Below are 16,990 nucleotides of genomic sequence, written 5' to 3'. Positions count from 1 at the left end.
AAAAAAACCCCTAAATGCTCAAGGGAGCAACAGGCACAAAACAAGCGCAGAAACTAACCACTTTTTATACTGGCCATACACATCTAGAGTTAGCTGACCAGAGGCAAAGTTGCTAAGTTGACATATCACATTTTTGGCAGACAGAAGTTTGCTGTGTGGTTGAAAATGAAGAATTTAACTTTCTGCAGCACTGATGTGTCCCAGTACATTTTGTTAGCCATGTTTCAAATGGACACCATATGGCATAGGCATGGCCTCACAAAGGCAAGCATGTCTCCTCTGGAAATATGAAGTAGTGTTTTAGCTGCTTAGTAGCCTTGTACCTATGAAGGGGAATGTCTTAAAGATTACAAGCAAGTTATTTTATTTTATTTTATTTTTTATTAAAAGGCTTGTACGTGTACGTCAGGGAGTTCTTTTTGTGATACCATTTGCTCTCGTAATTTATCAAATTGCATAGCTTAAAAGTTTACTACAACTTCTCTACCATGAAGATTATATCAGAATTTATCTCAATGTTGACCAGATGACTGTCAACAGATCTGTAATAAGAAAAAGACCTAAAAGGAAGCTCAATCGTAAAACTAGTTTTGAAATCAGTTATATTGTTAAAATTCAGCAAAAATGCATTTCCTGTAAAATAAGTTATTTAAAAATACAGTTGCCAGAAATTGTCATTTACACTAGAATGTAAAACTTAATTAACCATAATCAATTTTTTGTAGAATTACTGAGATCGGTAGAAGTTTTTCAGAGTTCTTAAAGGGAACCTGTCAGCAGGATTGGGCACGGTAACCTACAGACAGTCGGGTCGGCGCCGTTATATATATGGATTTCATCAACCAAGGAATCATTTTATTCAGTATACTGGCACCGACCTGACACTGTAGGTTTCTGTGCACAATCCTGCTGACAGGTTCCCTTTAACACATAAATCGTCATATCAGATTTGAAAAAATAAAGCTTTATCAGGAATGTCAAAACTGTGGTGTGAAGGGGTTAATCTTTTACTTGTGAAATCAACAGGAAATCTTAGCTGAATGACTTTACATTGTATGTGAGACTAACTCTCCAATAACTTTGACAGCTAAAAGAACCTAAATAGCAGCCAGGCAACGATAGTGACCAAAATAGGAAACCACATTGAGTCATATTTTCACTTATAGAGCTCGATTCTATAAAGTTCGAAAATGGGAAACTCGCCTGTTTTTAGCGTTAAAATGTAATTCTCGCTCTGAAAACAATGTAGGTGCGATCCTATACAGTCATTCTCGATTTTGCCGAGTTTTTGCGAAAAAAACTCGCAAGTGCGAGTGCAAACTCGCAAAAAAACTCGCATGCGAGAAAAACTCACAATGGCTATGCGAATTCGAGAAATTCTAGTGCGATCCTATAACCAAACTCCCCTCTCTCTGGCGAGCAAATCTCGACAGTTATGTGGGAGAAAATTACAGTTGGTTGTTTGTGGAGAGAACTAGTTACCTCAGGAGCATCATGGAGCCTTTTCTAGCTGTTTGTGTGGATTTTGAGCGCATTCTGGCTGAAAATGCCAGAACACGGCCGGTACCCCGACCCAGAATATATCGGGATAGGTTGGACATCGCTAATTTATCGGAGAGGAGCATATATGAGCTGACCCGACTCAACCGCAGTGCCCTCACCTACCTATATGGCCTTCTCCAACAGGACCTGGAGCCAATCACCGCTCGTAATCATGCCTTACCTGGGATGCTTAAGATGGTGGCAAGCATTCAGTTTTTGGCCAATGGGTCGTTCCAGCGGCTGGGAGCATTGTGCATGGGCATGTCACAGCCGGCAATGTGTCGGGCATTGGACGACTTTCTGAAGGGGATGCGACGCATTCTGCCCACAGTTGTGTACTTCCCCACATCTGAGCAAGAGGTTAGCCACATGAAAACTAAGTGGTATAAAATCGCACAAATGCCCAATGTCCTCGGGGCAATAGACTGTACGCACGTCAATTTTATTCCACCAGTGGAGGAGGAACACATCTACCGTAACAGGAAGATGGGCCATTCGATGAACATTCAAATGGTCGCTGGGCCTGATCTGCAGATCATGAGCCTAGTGGCAGGGTTCCCAGGATCCTGTCACGACAGCCACATTCTGCGGAACTCTGGCCTATATACCAAGTTTGAGGATGGCAATCTCCCTGAAGGATGGCTGCTTGGTAAGTTATTCATGTGGTGTTCTCCGATTGTGCTAAACAATGTTGCTAACAACCTGATATGTTTCTAGGTGATTCTGGTTATCCCTGCTTACCGTGGCTGATGACGCCAATGCTGCGTGAGGACACGGCAGCGCAAACCACATATAACAGGGCCCACAAGAAGACCAGAGCAGTGGTGGAACGGGCTTTTGGACTACTAAAAATACGGTTCCGGTGCCTTGATAAGTCCGGTGGCTATTTACAATACAGACCTCCCAAGGTAGTTGACATTGTAGGAGCCTGTGTGGTGCTGCACAATCTGGCAATTAAGCACAGGGTTCAGGACTACATTGCTGAGGAAGAGGGCATGGTGGAGAACATCCATGCCTTGCAGTATGATGGACCAGCCAATGACCAGGGAAATTCTGTAAGAGCACAACTGATCAATCGGTTCTTTGCTTATTAAGTATCTTTTTTTTGTATAAAAACGGCCCCAAAAATTAATTCTTATGCCTTGTTTATCCCTGAGCAAAGTATCCGATCACATTGGCCAATGGTGATCCACTTCTAAACATGTACATGTGTCAGTTAAAGATAAATAACAGTGTTAATGCTCTGCACATCAGAATTACAGCCCACCTTCCAAACGTTTATGTGCTGCAGCAGTGTTTTTTTTTTTTGTTTTTTCAAAAATAAGCAACTGCAGTTGAAAAAAAAAAGTGTAATGTCTGTTTAACAACTTCCTAGTGTTTAATCTTGGTCAGCAATTTAGGAACAATGTGGATGTCAGATGTGTGGACAGAGTTACTGCCCACACTATTTGCACGTTACCATTTGTAATTTGAAGTATGACCAGGGGTGCACCGGGCCATGCTGCTGCCTGAGTTGGGGATTAGAAAGACCAGACCATTACAGGATTTAATATGGACCTCACAGAGATACTTTAATGTTTTAAGGCATAACTACCCCAAGTTGAGGTTCACAACATTGTGAAATGGCATTTTGTGCGCAAACAATTACTTGAAAAAAATGCATGTTTTAAACACAAAACAGAGACATGCATGAATCATAACACAAACAATTAAACAAGACGTCCAAGACACCAAAAGCACAGTATGCAGCAGCAGTTAACATAATTATCTTTAGAAAAAAGTAGGGGTAACCAGTTCCAAGCTGCACTTACTGCTGGCCAGAACGGCTTGCTTGATCGGCCAAAAAAAGGCCAATCAAACTGTTCAAGGTTCCAAAATGCTCGTTCAATTGGGTTAGCTGCAGGTTCGTAGCGATCTGTTGTTGCCGGATACCGTTAAGCTGCCGCTGCAACATTTTGCGGTGCTGCTGTTGCATCCTGTAGAAACGACAGCTCGACTGCATTTGCAAACTAGGTGGGGGGCCAGCACTACGGTCAGCTCGGTTTCTGCCAACCGCACCCCTACGTGTGTTACTTACAGGGGTGGATGTGGTGGGTGCAGCAATAGGTTCTTCATTCAGACGCTGCACCTCACATTGGTCCCCATCTATGAACTCCACGGGCAGAATAATTTCCCGTTCGTCCTGCTGGGACGACAGTTCTGGTGGAATGTCCAACTCTGAAGGCGTGTTACTGTCCTGTACATGTTCCTGCACCGGACCTATGCAAAAAAAACGACAACGGTTAAAAAGAATGCTGTCATCCAGCACCAGCAGCATACAGGGCAGTAGAGGCAGCGTCTGTGGCAGTGCCCCAACTTTCTCGCCCTGCCGCCATGGCTGCAAGCACAGAGACCACTTTCCCGCCGCCAGAGTATGCGCTGGGCGGCGCCTCTGCCAGTGGGTTCCTCTAACGTAATACAATGACATCTGAGTAGAGGGACAGCCTAGGAGGTATTCCCCCACCCAGGCCCTCCCTCTAGTCTGTCGTGCGCATGGTACGCCACGGGAAAACACTTGTGATGTTGCCAAGCGGCGTAGACTCGCTCACCAGGTAAGTGGTGCATTGTCTGCTGTGCTTGCATCTGCTGCGGACTTGAGAATATTTGCAAGTGCCTCTACTGCAGGGGCAGGTTATGGGTGTCAAGGTTGCGCCCATGTGGAACGAACAGTCCACTGTGTGAAAGGAGAGCTAAAGTGGCCAAGCGCCATGGTAAAAAAGCCATACTCTGGCCGAGTAGCAGCCTGTCTTACATCATCAGAAATGTATCATGTTCCTGCATATGGATAACTGCAATGGCATAATTGATTAAAAGGATGATCAGTGGGGCACAGCATACCTGCAACTGCAACATCAGGACCATCGGTGTCTATGGTGTGCGGAAGACCAATCAAGGTCGCCGGATTTATTAGGCCCTCAATGAGCTTCTCTGCGTCGGTCAAAAGCAACCGCCGAGGGCAACCTCCACCAGTGCCGGTGCTGTAATGCAAAGGTAAGAATATAGAACAGCATGTACGCTCGCATTTAGAACGTGGAGCAGCCAGCACCAGTTATGACAGTTGGTGACAGATATATCTGCACGTGTGTGTGTGTGCCATGGTCGCAGGCAGGGCTGCCATTAGGAATTATGGGGCCCATGACAGCCTCTAAGCCTGGGCTTCCCCCCCCGGAAAAAAAATTGGACACCTTCCTTTTCCTTGCCACTGGCATCTGCAAGGCACGGTGCACCCCTGCAGCCAGCATTTTTAGTGCAACAACTGTGGTAGCGTAAAAATTTAGAAAAATGAATAACCAAACAGCAGGAAGGAATAACCATGATCATTGCAGCGGAAGATCCACCCAAAAATCCAAAATAAAAAACCCACCCCTGCCGCAGGGTATCCCCTTTTGGGATGCCCCACGGCCCTAAGCCCCCGGGGCCTATGCTCCAAGTGCAGCATCCCCTGGTGACGTCACCTCACAGGAGTCTATGGACGTTCTGCGTCCATATACTCCTGCACAATGACCCCTTAAGGGGATGCCCCGCAGCTGGGGGAGGGGAACCGAGTATTTGGTTTGTTGGCCGGAACATCCGCATTAAGCAACTGAAGTGAACTTTGCTCACCTGTACTTCCGTAGATCTGAGACCTTTTTACGGACCTGTGTTTTTAGATCTTGGTATCTCTTTTTACATTTCGCAACACTCCTTCTTTGCCTCCCAACGGAATTTACGGCATCGACAACATCACCCCAGAGGTTTGCTTTCACGGACATTTCAGTCCGGTTTGACAGCCTTCCCATTAATTTATCGAAATGCTCCGTAATTTTTTGTGCCAAAACAAGATTCTCGATCTGAGAAAAACGGGTGTATTTTTGAATAGAACCACTTCGCTCTTCAGCTGAACGAACCTCCATGCTTTCCTCTGGGGAATTGGAACCTAGCTCCTCAGACTGATGGCTTGCAGGTGATGAGTGGCTCAAAGGAGTGGAAGCGCAGGATTCTGGCCTCATGACAGGTCTGTCAGTATGCAGTGTTTGATCTCCAGCAGCCTGCACTTCACCACTGGCCTGACTAGAGGAATGCTGTACCCTGCTGGTGCTTGCCCTGCTTGTGGAGGGCCTAGGACTGTGGCTCCGTGAGCTTGAGTTGCTAGGCAAACTGACATGTGACTCCTGTCTCCTGCTACTTCCACTGTGTCTTATATGCCTGGAGATACTACGGCGGCGTGAACTGCCGTGCCCATGCTGAGTCTGTCTCCCTGCAGCATGTGAGCGCTCTCTGTGTGTATTATGTCTGTGGGAAGACATGCCAAAAGGTGACTGATTGCTGCAGCTAATACACAGGCAACAGCTGCGGGCAGGAGCACTATAAACCTAACCTCACTCCCCTATCTCTCTCCTATCACTCCTACCTATCTCTATCTCTATCTCCTACCTATCTCTCTCTCTCTCCTATCAAACCAGATGTGTGATGCGCATGCACAAGTGTAAAGCTGTTCCCGCAGGGGCGCACTTCCTGTCCACACACGAGACTCCAGCAGCTTCCTGCACAGAAAAATACGCAAGTTTGTGACGTAAATCCGCATCGGAACTCGCAAACTCGCATGAAAAGCACCGATTTCCGCAAGCGAGTTTCAAAATCTCGCAACGACTTCCGCAACCATTCGAACAAGGGAATTAAACTCGCAAGCTTCTAAGAATCACGCGAGCAAGCGAGAACAGCTCGCATGCGAGATGAAACTCGCATGCGGAAAAAAAAGAAACGAACTTTATAGAATCGAGCCCTTGGACTCTGTTATAATGGTACACGAGCTGGTCTGAAAAAAGTGTCAAAGGACTCACAGAAATTATTTGTTCCACTTACACCACTGCTGCTTCTGCTGCTGCTAATGTTTAGGCATTAACGAATTGATGGGCCAGACGTTGGAAGTCTAGAGCTGCGATGTGAACTGTGTGCTTCACTGCTGTCTTGGGAAAAGTTCTCTTATGGTCTAAAAGCGTGTTCGATACTCCAGCATTCGCGGGTCCCTTTCCAGGGTGGGAAGCATCTGGCAAAATTTTGTTTTATATCGTGGATCTAATAATGTGGCAACCCAGTAGTCATCATTATTCCTAATCATAACTATATGGGGATCATGTTGCAGATAGTGCAGCAAGAAGGCACTCATATGTTGGGATTTACCCTGAAGTTCAAGCCCATGCTATGTTGGTGTCTGGGTAACAATGATGCTTGTTTCCTCCGTCTCCTCCCACCAACCACGAACAACAGAGAAGGGAGGATTATCCTCTTCATCTGACAGTTGCTCGCCCATCACCTCTTCCTCCTCCATTTGTTCCTCGGAGCTTGTACCCTTCGATAACAGTTTGTCTGTCATCACCAGCCTCCAATCCATCGCAGTAATCCACTCTCACTTAGCACACGCCTGTGTTGACGACAGTCTGGAACTTAGAGACAATGTTATCCCTTCCACATCCTCCTCTGCCTCCTCTTCTTCTGGGATCACCATCTCCTCCCGCAGGCTATTCAAAGTCTGCTCCAGCACATAGATGACTGGAATAGTGATGCTGATGATGTTGTCATCAGCGCTAGCCATATTAGTAGCCATTTCAAAATTGTGTAGAAGGGTCTTATTCTGTGCCCACTCTGTAAACGTGATATGCGCCATGTCCGTACTGCGTTGGTCCAGGCTATGTGACATGACATACTGCGTCAGGGCTCATTGCTGCTGCCACAGACGCTGCAACTTGTGCAGAGTGGAATTCCACTGTGTTGGCACATCGCATATCAACCTGTTAACTGGCATGAACAAAGACCTTTGCAAGTCAATGACCTGAGGGGTGCAAATGGCAGAAATGAGCACACAGCTTACGTGCTTTCTGGAGTAGCTCACCCAGGCCAGGATAGTGGCAGAGAAAATGCTATACCACCAGGTTGAGGACATGAGCCATGCAAGGCACGTTTGTGAGCTTGCCTCGCCAAAGGCGGCCACCAGGTTCGCATCATTATCGGATGCGGCCTTCCCTGGATGCAGGTTCAGTGAAGACAGCCATTAATCAAACTCAGCCTGGAGAGCTGTCCACACCTCTTCAGCTGTATGACTGTGATCCCCAAGGCATATCAACTTTAACACTGCCTGATTGCGGTGAGCCCTGCCTACGCAGTACGGAGGTGGTGGGGATTCGCTCTTCACTGTTGGAATGTGTGTCTCATTAAGGCAGAGGTTGAGGGTGCAGGTGGAGGCCCTAGAGGAGATAAAGGAGGAAGCAGAAGCAGTGGAGGAAGTGTTAAATGTAGAAGTTTGTCCTGCAAGCCTTAGGGATTTCAGGACTTGCGAAGCAGCGCCTGCCCCGACAGCCACCAGAGTCATCCAGTGCCTAGTCAGCGAGATGTAACACCCTTGGCCATGCTTACTCGTCCAAGTGTCTGTGGTGAAATGCACCCTGGCAGACACATATTTAGTCAAGGAATGGGTGATGTTGTCTGCGACATGCTGATGTAGTGCACAGCTTTCTTAGAGAAGTAATGGCGACTGGGCAATTGGTACTGGGGGACTGCGATGGCCATCAACTTTCGGAAACCGTCTGTATCTACCAGGCAGAAAGGCAGCATTTCCGTAGCCAACAGATTGGAGATGGTGGAGTAGGACCTCTTAGCTTTGTAATTCCTGGGAGGAAACAATCATTTACATGACCGAAACTGCAGTACCGTGGATTGGCTGCAGTGCTGAGAGAGGGCAGAGTATGGTGAACAGGACAAACTGCTGGACCATGAGAGAGGTGCAGCAGGAGTTGTTATGGTGAATTGCAAAACTTGTGGTGTGCTCGTTCTCTGAGATGGGTATAAAACAGCAGGCATGTCCGCATCCATTACACCTGATGGTGGGCTTTCAGTCAGCATAACTGGAGTGGGTAAAGAACCCAAGTTTCTGCGGTTGAAAGAGGAGGAAGAAGCAGGAGATTCAATTGATGGGGTGGTTGATGGTTGCTGTGGTCCACTGGTCTGCATTTTAGCACAGTGGGATTCCCATAATGACACATGTTGATTGCGCATGTGAAGGTTCATACAAGTAGTAGTCAAATTATTGCACTTTATACATCTACTCAGTTGTTTTTTTTGCAAAGTTGGCAGATTACTTGAGTTGGCTCATCCTTTGCAGTCTCAAAGCATTATAGAATGCTGTATATAAGCCCTGAAAGGTGATGGCCGCATCTTATATTGGCCAAAACTGCTAACAGGTTCACTTTAAAGAGGTTAGAGGACACTTTCTTTGTCAGAATAGCTTTACTGAAAAACTGACCAGCACTTCTCTGTGGACTGGTCTGGTCACATCCATCTCCATCAGTAGCTATTTTATGGACAGACGTACTAGTCAGTTTGTGAGGAAAGCTGCGCAAACAAAAAAAAAAAATGTCCAACCACTGTTACCAGGGACTATGATCCTCGGTTTTTACTATTTGGTCTGTCAGCAGCTAGAGAAACTCCATGCTTGACATCCATATGAGTTTTGGAGCACAAGGTATAGTACTTCTCTCTTTCTAAATGAAGTTACTACTTTGTAGGAGGAGAAGTGCTCTTGAGGTTACACATGTCAGAGTTTACCTCTTTGACTTCCGTTTTTTCTCTGCCAAACAGGATGCAGGTACTGGATTTACTAAGTAAACCTTTCCCTATAAAGTATGGGGCTACAGAAAGCAAGCTCTTTTGTGATATTTTTTTTACTTAATAGTTACTAAGCCCTAATTTTTGTTTAAGCCATCAACTCCATGCTCTGCTCCACGAAATACGTCTAGTCCTAATCTTTATTCAAGTCCCAAGTCAGGATCACAACCTTTCAAGCACATCCATGCATGAGCCCTTATGCAGGTCCTTGTTCACATTCCTTATTTCCTCTGACGGTTTTTCTTTATGTTTTAATAAAGATGTCAAAATGGGCTGTAACATGGGATTACTTTTTTTTGTAGTCCTGGCTAAGGAGTTAGCATTTACCTCTCCAAATGATATGTCCTTACCAGTAATGAGTTCTGTAAAGCCTCTGAAGGTCTTAGCCAAACTTAAATACTTGATTGGTTTATGTAACAGTTGGGTGACAGTGTTCAATATATGTGATTATATATAAGTGAGTATAAATTAATTATATAATACATATAAGGAAAGTTAGTTTCACTTAGTCCCAACTTTCCAGCTCTTTCGCCTAGATCATCAAGTTAAGTGAAATGTATGTTTTACAGAAATTTCAACACAGTAAAGTTGACCCCAGTTTAGGGTGCTTTAGAGTAAGTGGGTGGAAGCAGCTGTCTCTTTCATTAGGGCCTACTAGAGTTCCCCAGTCACTTCTTTCTTTTTTTTAGTAAAATATGTTTCTATGGGAGTTTGTTGGCTACAATAGTTGAAAAACGAAATATGCCCATCAAGTTCAACCGAGGGATGGTAAAGGATAAAGAAAATTAGGTATACATTTGTGTGAAAAAGTGTTTGACCCCCTTCCTGATTTTCTACTCTTTTGCATGTTTGTAACACTTAAATGTTTCAGATCACCAAACAAATTTAAATATTAGACAAAGATAAAACAATTAAACACAAAATGCAGTTTTTAAATGAAGGTCGTTATTATTAAGGGAAAAATAAATCCAAACCTACAAGGCCCTGTTTACTGATTACTGGAACACCTGTTCTCAATCAAGTAATCACTTAAATAGGACCTGCCTGACAAAGTGCAGTAGACCAAAAGATCCTAAAAAGCTAGACATCATGAAGCAATGGAAAGAACATTTTGGAACAAATGAGAAGCAAAAAAATTGAGATTTATCGTTCTGGAAAAGGTTGTAAAGCCATTTCTAAAGTTTTGTGATTCCAGTGAACCACAGTGAGAGCCTTTAGCCATAAATGGCAAAAACATGGAACAGTGGTGAACCTTCCCAGAAGTGGCTGGCCCACGAAAATTACCCTAAGAGCACAGCGATGACTCATCTAAGAGTTTACAAAAGACCCCACATCAACATCTAAAAACTGCAGGCCTCATTTGCCTCAGTTAAGGTCAGTGTTCATGACTCCACCATAAGAAAGAGACTGGGCAAAAATGACCTGCATGGCCAAGTTCCAAGACGAAAACCACTGCTGAGCAATAAGAACATAATGGCTCATCTCAGTTTTGGCAAAAAACATCTTGATTAGTGATGATGATGATGAGCGAATATACTCGTTACTCGAGATTTCCCGAGCACGCTCGGGTGACCTCCTAGTATTTTTTAGTGCTCGGAGATTTAGTTTTCATCGCCGCAGCTGAATGATTCACATCTGTTAGCCAGCATAAGTACATGTGGGGGTTGCCTGGTTGCTAGGCAATCCCCACATGTAATCAAGCTGGTTAAGAGATGTAAATCATTCAGCTGAGGTGAGGAAAATGAAATCTCCGAGCACTAAAAAATACTCGTCGGTTACCCGAGCGTGCTCGGGAAACCTCGAGTAACGAGTATATTCGCTCATCACTAATCTTGATTATTACAAAAACTAGAGATGAGCAAACATGTTTGAAAAATGTTCGCCAATCTCAATGTGATGCTAGTCACAACCCATGGACAAGCCGTGAGTCAGCGAAGTCGGACGTTCCAGGTCAGTGCCAAAAGAGCACATAGTAAACCAAGGGAAAACATGAAGTCATAAGTCAGGTCACATTTCAGTGTCAGAATACCAGAGCAATAGCGGATAAGCAAAGGGGCAGTAACAAACGGGTAGTCAGAGCACAGTCCAAAGGTCAGCAGCACAAAATCAGAAGCAAAGGGGCAATAACAAACGGGTTGTCAGAACATGGTCGAAAGGTCATCAGCAGAAGATCAGAACTTACAGCACAGGGATCAGGTGAACACACACCAGAGAGCATAAGCTTTTGACTGGCAGTGATCTGGGCCAGATAGCTCACCTAAATAGCAGGGCAATTACTAAGGGAGCAACTGTGGAAATCTCTGCACCTCCCAGTCTCAGATAGGTCAACTGAGCTGTCAATCAAAGCACTGACAGCTCAGCATGCCCTTGTACGGGATAGGATGACAAAGCTGTTCATCAGTGAGTCCCAGACACTCTGAGCGGAGGAATCGTGACAGTCAAATTCAGCACGAACGTAGCACATTCGGATTCGTGTTCGGTTTCCCGAGCATTTTTCCTCAAAGTCAGCAAAATTCAGTTACAGATAGGTAAATGGCAGCGTTACCACTAATATTTTTGTTTTGACTTTGTCTAGGATAGTGGTGCTGTATGATGAGTGGGTGGAACATGTTTTATGAGGGGAGGAGTGCAATTTTTTTGTTTTTCTTCTGTAAAAACTTAGTGTATGCACATTCTGGCAGCCAATAAGAATGCAAAAAACATCCACAACATCATGACATAAGGTCTTTTGTGATTGGCTGCCGAGGTCACATATCCCTGTCCATATAAAGAGCGGACATCTTGTTTTGCTAGCGCCATTTTCTCTGTGTTACAGTGCAGAAATGCTGCTCCTGATGCTGCTGCTAAAAGTGAACTTGTCCATTAGCTAGATAGGATCCTCTCCTGAGTGAAATCAATCTTCCAGGATCTAACTAGATTGTGCTATAACTGTGTTGGAGTCAGGAGGCCCCATTTGCTATTCAAAATCATTTGGGCAAAAACTGTGTTGCAGTGAGGAATCAGTAGGCCCAATTTCATCTTAAAAATCAGGCCTAATATTGGGGTTCAGCCAGGAGGACCTATCTGCTAGTACAAATGGTTTCGGCTAAAACTGTGTTGGAGTGAGGAATCAGGAGGCCCCATTTGCTCATCAAAATCGTTAGGTCTAAGAAAATAAATAGTGATTGTTCATTTAGTGACAGGTGACTGACAATTGTGGGCCTAAGGTTGTGAATCAGAAGATTAAAAATGAATCTGTCACCCCAAAATTCGGCTATAAGCTAAGGTCATCAGCATCAGGGGCTTATCTACAGCATTCTGTAATGCTGTAGATAAGCCCCCGACGTAACCTGAAAGATAAGAAAAACAAGTTAGATTATACTCACCCAGGGGCGGTCCCGGTGCAGACCAGTACAATGGGCGTTGCGATCCAGGTCCAGCGCCTCCCATTTTCATACGATGATGTCCTCTTCTTTGCTTCCAGCTGTGGCTCCTGCGCAGGTGTACTTTATCTGCCCTATTGAGGGCAGAGCAAAGTACTGCAGTGCACAGGCTCCGGGAAAGGTCAGAGAGGCCCAGCGCCTGCGTACTGCAGTACTTTACGCTGCCCTCAACAGGGCACATAAAGTACGTCTGCGTAGGAGCCATGGCAGGAAGCAAAGAAGAGGACATCATCGTATGAAGATGGGAGGCGCTGGACCCGGACCGTGACGCCTATTGGACCGGACCACACCGGGGCCGCCCCTGGGTGAGTATAATCTAACTTGTTTTTGTTATCTTTCAGGTTACATCTGGGGGCTTATCTACAGCCGGAGGTCTTAGCTTATAGGTGAATTTTGGGGTGACAGATTCCCTTTAAAAGAGAGGAAAAGTACATATAACATGAGTGGGAAAAAGCAAGGTAGTGGTGGAAGAGGGAATTGGCTTGGTGTTCGACGGATACTTGGGTTAGGTGTTACTGTTAATGTTAAAGAAAGCTCATCTAAACAAACATTGTCTCCTATCCATCTGTTAATGGATGGGCTACTCGACTCCCTTTCTTTGGCAGCCGTACAGTACAATCCTCAGAGGTGGCACTCCAATCACCGTTGTTTCCCCCGCGTCACAAATTTCCAAACACCCAAATGACTGTGGGGAACCACAGATGGGCCATTCTGCAGAGCTGTTCACACATTATATTCCATCAGAGGTCTGCTGCTAAGATTTACAGAATCCAGAGGAGGAAAGTATCTGTACCAATACCCAACATTTTTTCATGTTGGATCCGGGATCGGGCGAAGTAGGGTCCAAGCAAAATCCAGACCCTTGTCACCAGACATTAACCCCCGAGGGTGGAGGAGATATTCATGAAACTCAAATGCCCAAGGAGCAAAGGGACTGTACTGTGCTGTAAGGGCAGGAAGAGGAGGAGGGTGACTCTCAGGGTGAGGAGTAAGAGAATAGAGAGGATGACGATGAGGTTGTAGATTTCACTTGGTGTGAACCCAAAGGCATGCAGCAGAGTAGCTCAGCAAAGGAGGTGGAGGAGGAAGATGAGGAGGTTATGTTGTGGATTGCCACACAGACACACAGTGTTGCACTACAACAAGCACTACATCCTCAGCCACAGTCTTTTGCTAGCAGCGGTTACGAATTTGCAGTTCGCAGGGGCGGCAAGGGTTGTCTAGCCTGGGTCTTTTATGATACCGCAAAAGGATGAACCAACTCACATTATCTGCCAAAATTCCCAAAAAAAATTCAGCAGAGGCAAAACTTGCAATAATTTGATGGCTACATGCACATGCGCGATCAATATGCCTTGGTCTGGGAATCTCACTGTGTTAAAATGCATTTTAGGGCCTTGCAAACTACTAGCCATCCCATCAACCACATCTGCTGCTTCTTTCTCCTCTGTCACCATGCCAAGTGTTCTTACACAGGTCTACAGCCACAGAAACTCTACTTGTTTACCCCCCTACAGTTGGGATGAGAGAGAGAGCCTGTCAGCTGTTATGAAAGTGGACATGCCTGCTGTTTTTGTGTCACCTAGCACAACACATCGTTCTCAATCCACCATAACATGTCCAACTACTCCTCACTCGCAGTCCAGCAGTTTGTCCTGTTCACACACAGCAGCCAGCCCTCGGTCCTACAGTTTTGGTCATGTAAAAGAATGTTTCCTCCTATACATGCAAAAGCTAAGAGCTTGAACTCCACCATCTCCAATCTGTTGGCCACGGAAATGCTACATTTCTGTCCGGTGGATACAGATGTTTCTGAAAGTTGATGGCCGTTGCAGCCCCCCAGTATCAGTTGCCCAGTCGCCAATACTTCTTTAAGAAAGCTGTGCCTGCGCTACACCAGCATTTTGCAGACAAAATCACCCATTCCCTGAAAATATCTATGTCTGCCACTGATACCTGGACAAGCAAACATGGGATGGGGCATTACATCTCACTGACTGGGCACTGGGTGACTGGGTGACTGATGGCTGTGGGGTCAGGTGGTCAACGGGCTGATCCACAAGTCTTGGAATCCCCAAGACTTGTGGGAGAAATCTCTGTATCCAACACTTCCTCCACTGTTCCTGGATCCTCCTCCTCCTCTAGAGCCTCCACCTTTGCCCTCAACCTCTCCCTTAATCAGACATGCATTCCAACAGTGCAGATAGAATCACCCCACCTCCATACTGTGCAGCAATGGCTCAATGCAATCAGACAGTTTTAAAATTAATATGCTAATATTAATTTTTCAATAAGCTAAATTACTATTACTATTTATCCTACTTCTGCACTAATTAGAAACACTTCACCTTCATATTTAATGGTGTTAATTTCTTTTAGCAGTGCAGGGGTTAATCTGCTCAGTTAAAAGCTCCTGGAACCTTTCCTGCATTTATGCTCTCAACTGTGCACTGTGGCCACTCCTATCTGCGATATAATTTGGGCCCTGGCTAGTACTCATTGTCTTGTCAGAGCAGCTTATGCATTTTGGTGGATTTATCCATGAATGTTGGTAGGTTTTGAGTGTGTGATAATTCCCTTTCTTCTCCTATTTAAGAGTGTATAACTTGATGTGTAATATCATACTGTATTATATAACGCCCATATGCTGGGAATAGTGGTTTGGTTATCTGTACATTAATGTGCATAGGCTGTTTAATGTTGTGTGCAATATTATAGCATTTATCTGGTATCTATATGGACCCTTTACCCCAGGTCATATTTTGGGGTTTTTAAATATTTTTATGTTGTTGTGTTTGTTTCCTAAAATAAAGATGTTTTTTGTATAAATTTTAAACTGTTGTGGTGATCCCATTTCTCATGCATACACTTTGCTCTATTTTGTTCCATTGTTGTTTGGTATGCAGTTGGTGATCCCCTTAAATGGTAAATATTTGTAGATGGTGCCTGCTCAGCAGTGTTGTTTAAATATCTATTTTGTTTTAACCCCATCCTCCACTCCCTGGTGTTTACCTCTGTTGTTTCTTTCTGTATATTTATACGATTGGTATTTTCCTTTAGCCCTGTTCATATTATTTTGTTAGTCTGGTTGGTGTATTACAGTACACTACTACTCCCCTCTTCCCTGGGTGGGGGAAAGTTACAGACTGCGGGCGAATTCAGGAGCTAAGGCAAGGTACGTGGCCCGGCATCTTCACCATCAGAAGTAATCCGGCGAACAGGGCGAGCTAGGGCACCCTCAGCATTAGTGACAGGGAAGGAGCCCCTGGTCCTGGAACACCAAACAACAGAGTTGTGACAGGCTCCCAGACAGGGAGCACTTACTTTCACTTAACTACCTGTGTTACTTTCTTTACATTTTTCTACTAATAGTACTGTATGAAATTTATGTTTGTGCCACCTGAATGTGGTTGGAAAGAAAATTAAAGCTGTTGCATGATGTATCAGCTCTACCAACTATGAAAGCTTACACCACTCTCTTAGGCTAGGTTCACATTGCGTTAGTGGGTGATCGCTAACGGACAGTGTTGCACGGCGAAAATGTCGCAATTAACGCCGTGCAACGGGTCCGTTAGCGCACCCATTGACAGCAATGTAAATTTCGCCTGCAGCGCATCACTAGCGCGTGCCTTTTTCGGCTCGCGCTAGTGATGTGCCGTTCTTCTGTGACGCGCCTCGGACGCTGCTTGCAGCGTCCGCGGCGCGCCCGAGGTCCGTTCCCCGCTCTCGCAGATCGGGGATCTGCGAGAGCGGGGACGTTAACGTGACCCCTGAACGCGGCCCCTAAATAAACATTGCGTTAGCGCAATCCGCTAGCGCTAGCGCTAAACGGATTGCCCTAACGCAATGTGAACCTAGCCTTAACCACCAGGTTCTCAGTGAAACTTCAATTCAAAGCTGTAAATGCTGGCCCAGACCCTGATACCTCAGGCATGGCCCATGGCTGCCTGCTGCTGGGCCATTTGCACAATTCCAACTGTTGGTCAGTTGATGCCACTTTTCATGGTGTCTGCCCCTAATTTTAGCTGTTTGGGAAGCTTTTTGTAACCCTTTAAGCTGTTCTTTATATGTTTGGTTTGGCCTCCCATTGAATTTAATGGTGTTTGGATATGTTGGTCAAACTGTTAAGCGATCCTGTTCGGCAAACGTCTAAATGTTTGGAAAATCGAACTGAACCGTACTTTAAAATGTTTGCTCATCTCTAATCACATTGACAACGCTGTCAATCAATAAGCTCATCAGCTCTGAGAAGCTCATGTCATTAACTTGGGCAAAACTACTATATTCAGTTATTGGCTGCAATATGATGAAGGTGATTTCAGCACTCGAGGCAGTAGCAGACAAAGGCG

At 45.2% G+C, this 16,990-nt stretch overlaps 1 protein-coding gene across 1 annotated transcript; it reads right to left on the bottom strand.

The window, feature by feature from the left end:
- Positions 1–3,022: 3,022 nt before the first annotated feature.
- LOC143815588 (uncharacterized) lies at positions 3,023–6,020 on the bottom strand. Its single transcript, XM_077294940.1, has 3 exons — positions 5,185–6,020; positions 4,420–4,559; positions 3,023–3,801 (listed from the first exon to the last, which is right to left on the bottom strand). The coding sequence occupies exons 1-3, from the start codon at positions 5,865–5,867 to the stop codon at positions 3,350–3,352; spliced, it is 1,275 nt and encodes a 424-aa protein (XP_077151055.1). The 5' UTR covers positions 5,868–6,020; the 3' UTR covers positions 3,023–3,349.
- Between the last annotated feature and the right edge of the window lie 10,970 nt (positions 6,021–16,990).

The sequence above is a fragment of the Ranitomeya variabilis genome, chromosome 3 (genome assembly GCF_051348905.1).
Source record: "Ranitomeya variabilis isolate aRanVar5 chromosome 3, aRanVar5.hap1, whole genome shotgun sequence".
Lineage (NCBI taxonomy): Eukaryota > Metazoa > Chordata > Amphibia > Anura > Dendrobatidae > Ranitomeya > Ranitomeya variabilis.
This window is presented reverse-complemented; position numbering and strand designations above follow the sequence as displayed.

Bases quoted from the DNA above. Each gene is read 5' to 3' on its own strand.
- LOC143815588 (XM_077294940.1), bottom strand. From the start codon at position 5,867: ATGTCTTCCCACAGACATAATACACACAGAGAGCGCTCACATGCTGCA. The intron at 4,560-5,184 runs GTGAGCAAAGTT...TTTGCATTACAG, and splicing joins TCAGATCTACGGAAGTACAG to CACCGGCACTGGTGGAGGTT. The intron at 3,802-4,419 runs GTATGCTGTGCC...TTTTTTGCATAG, and splicing joins TCCTGATGTTGCAGTTGCAG to GTCCGGTGCAGGAACATGTA.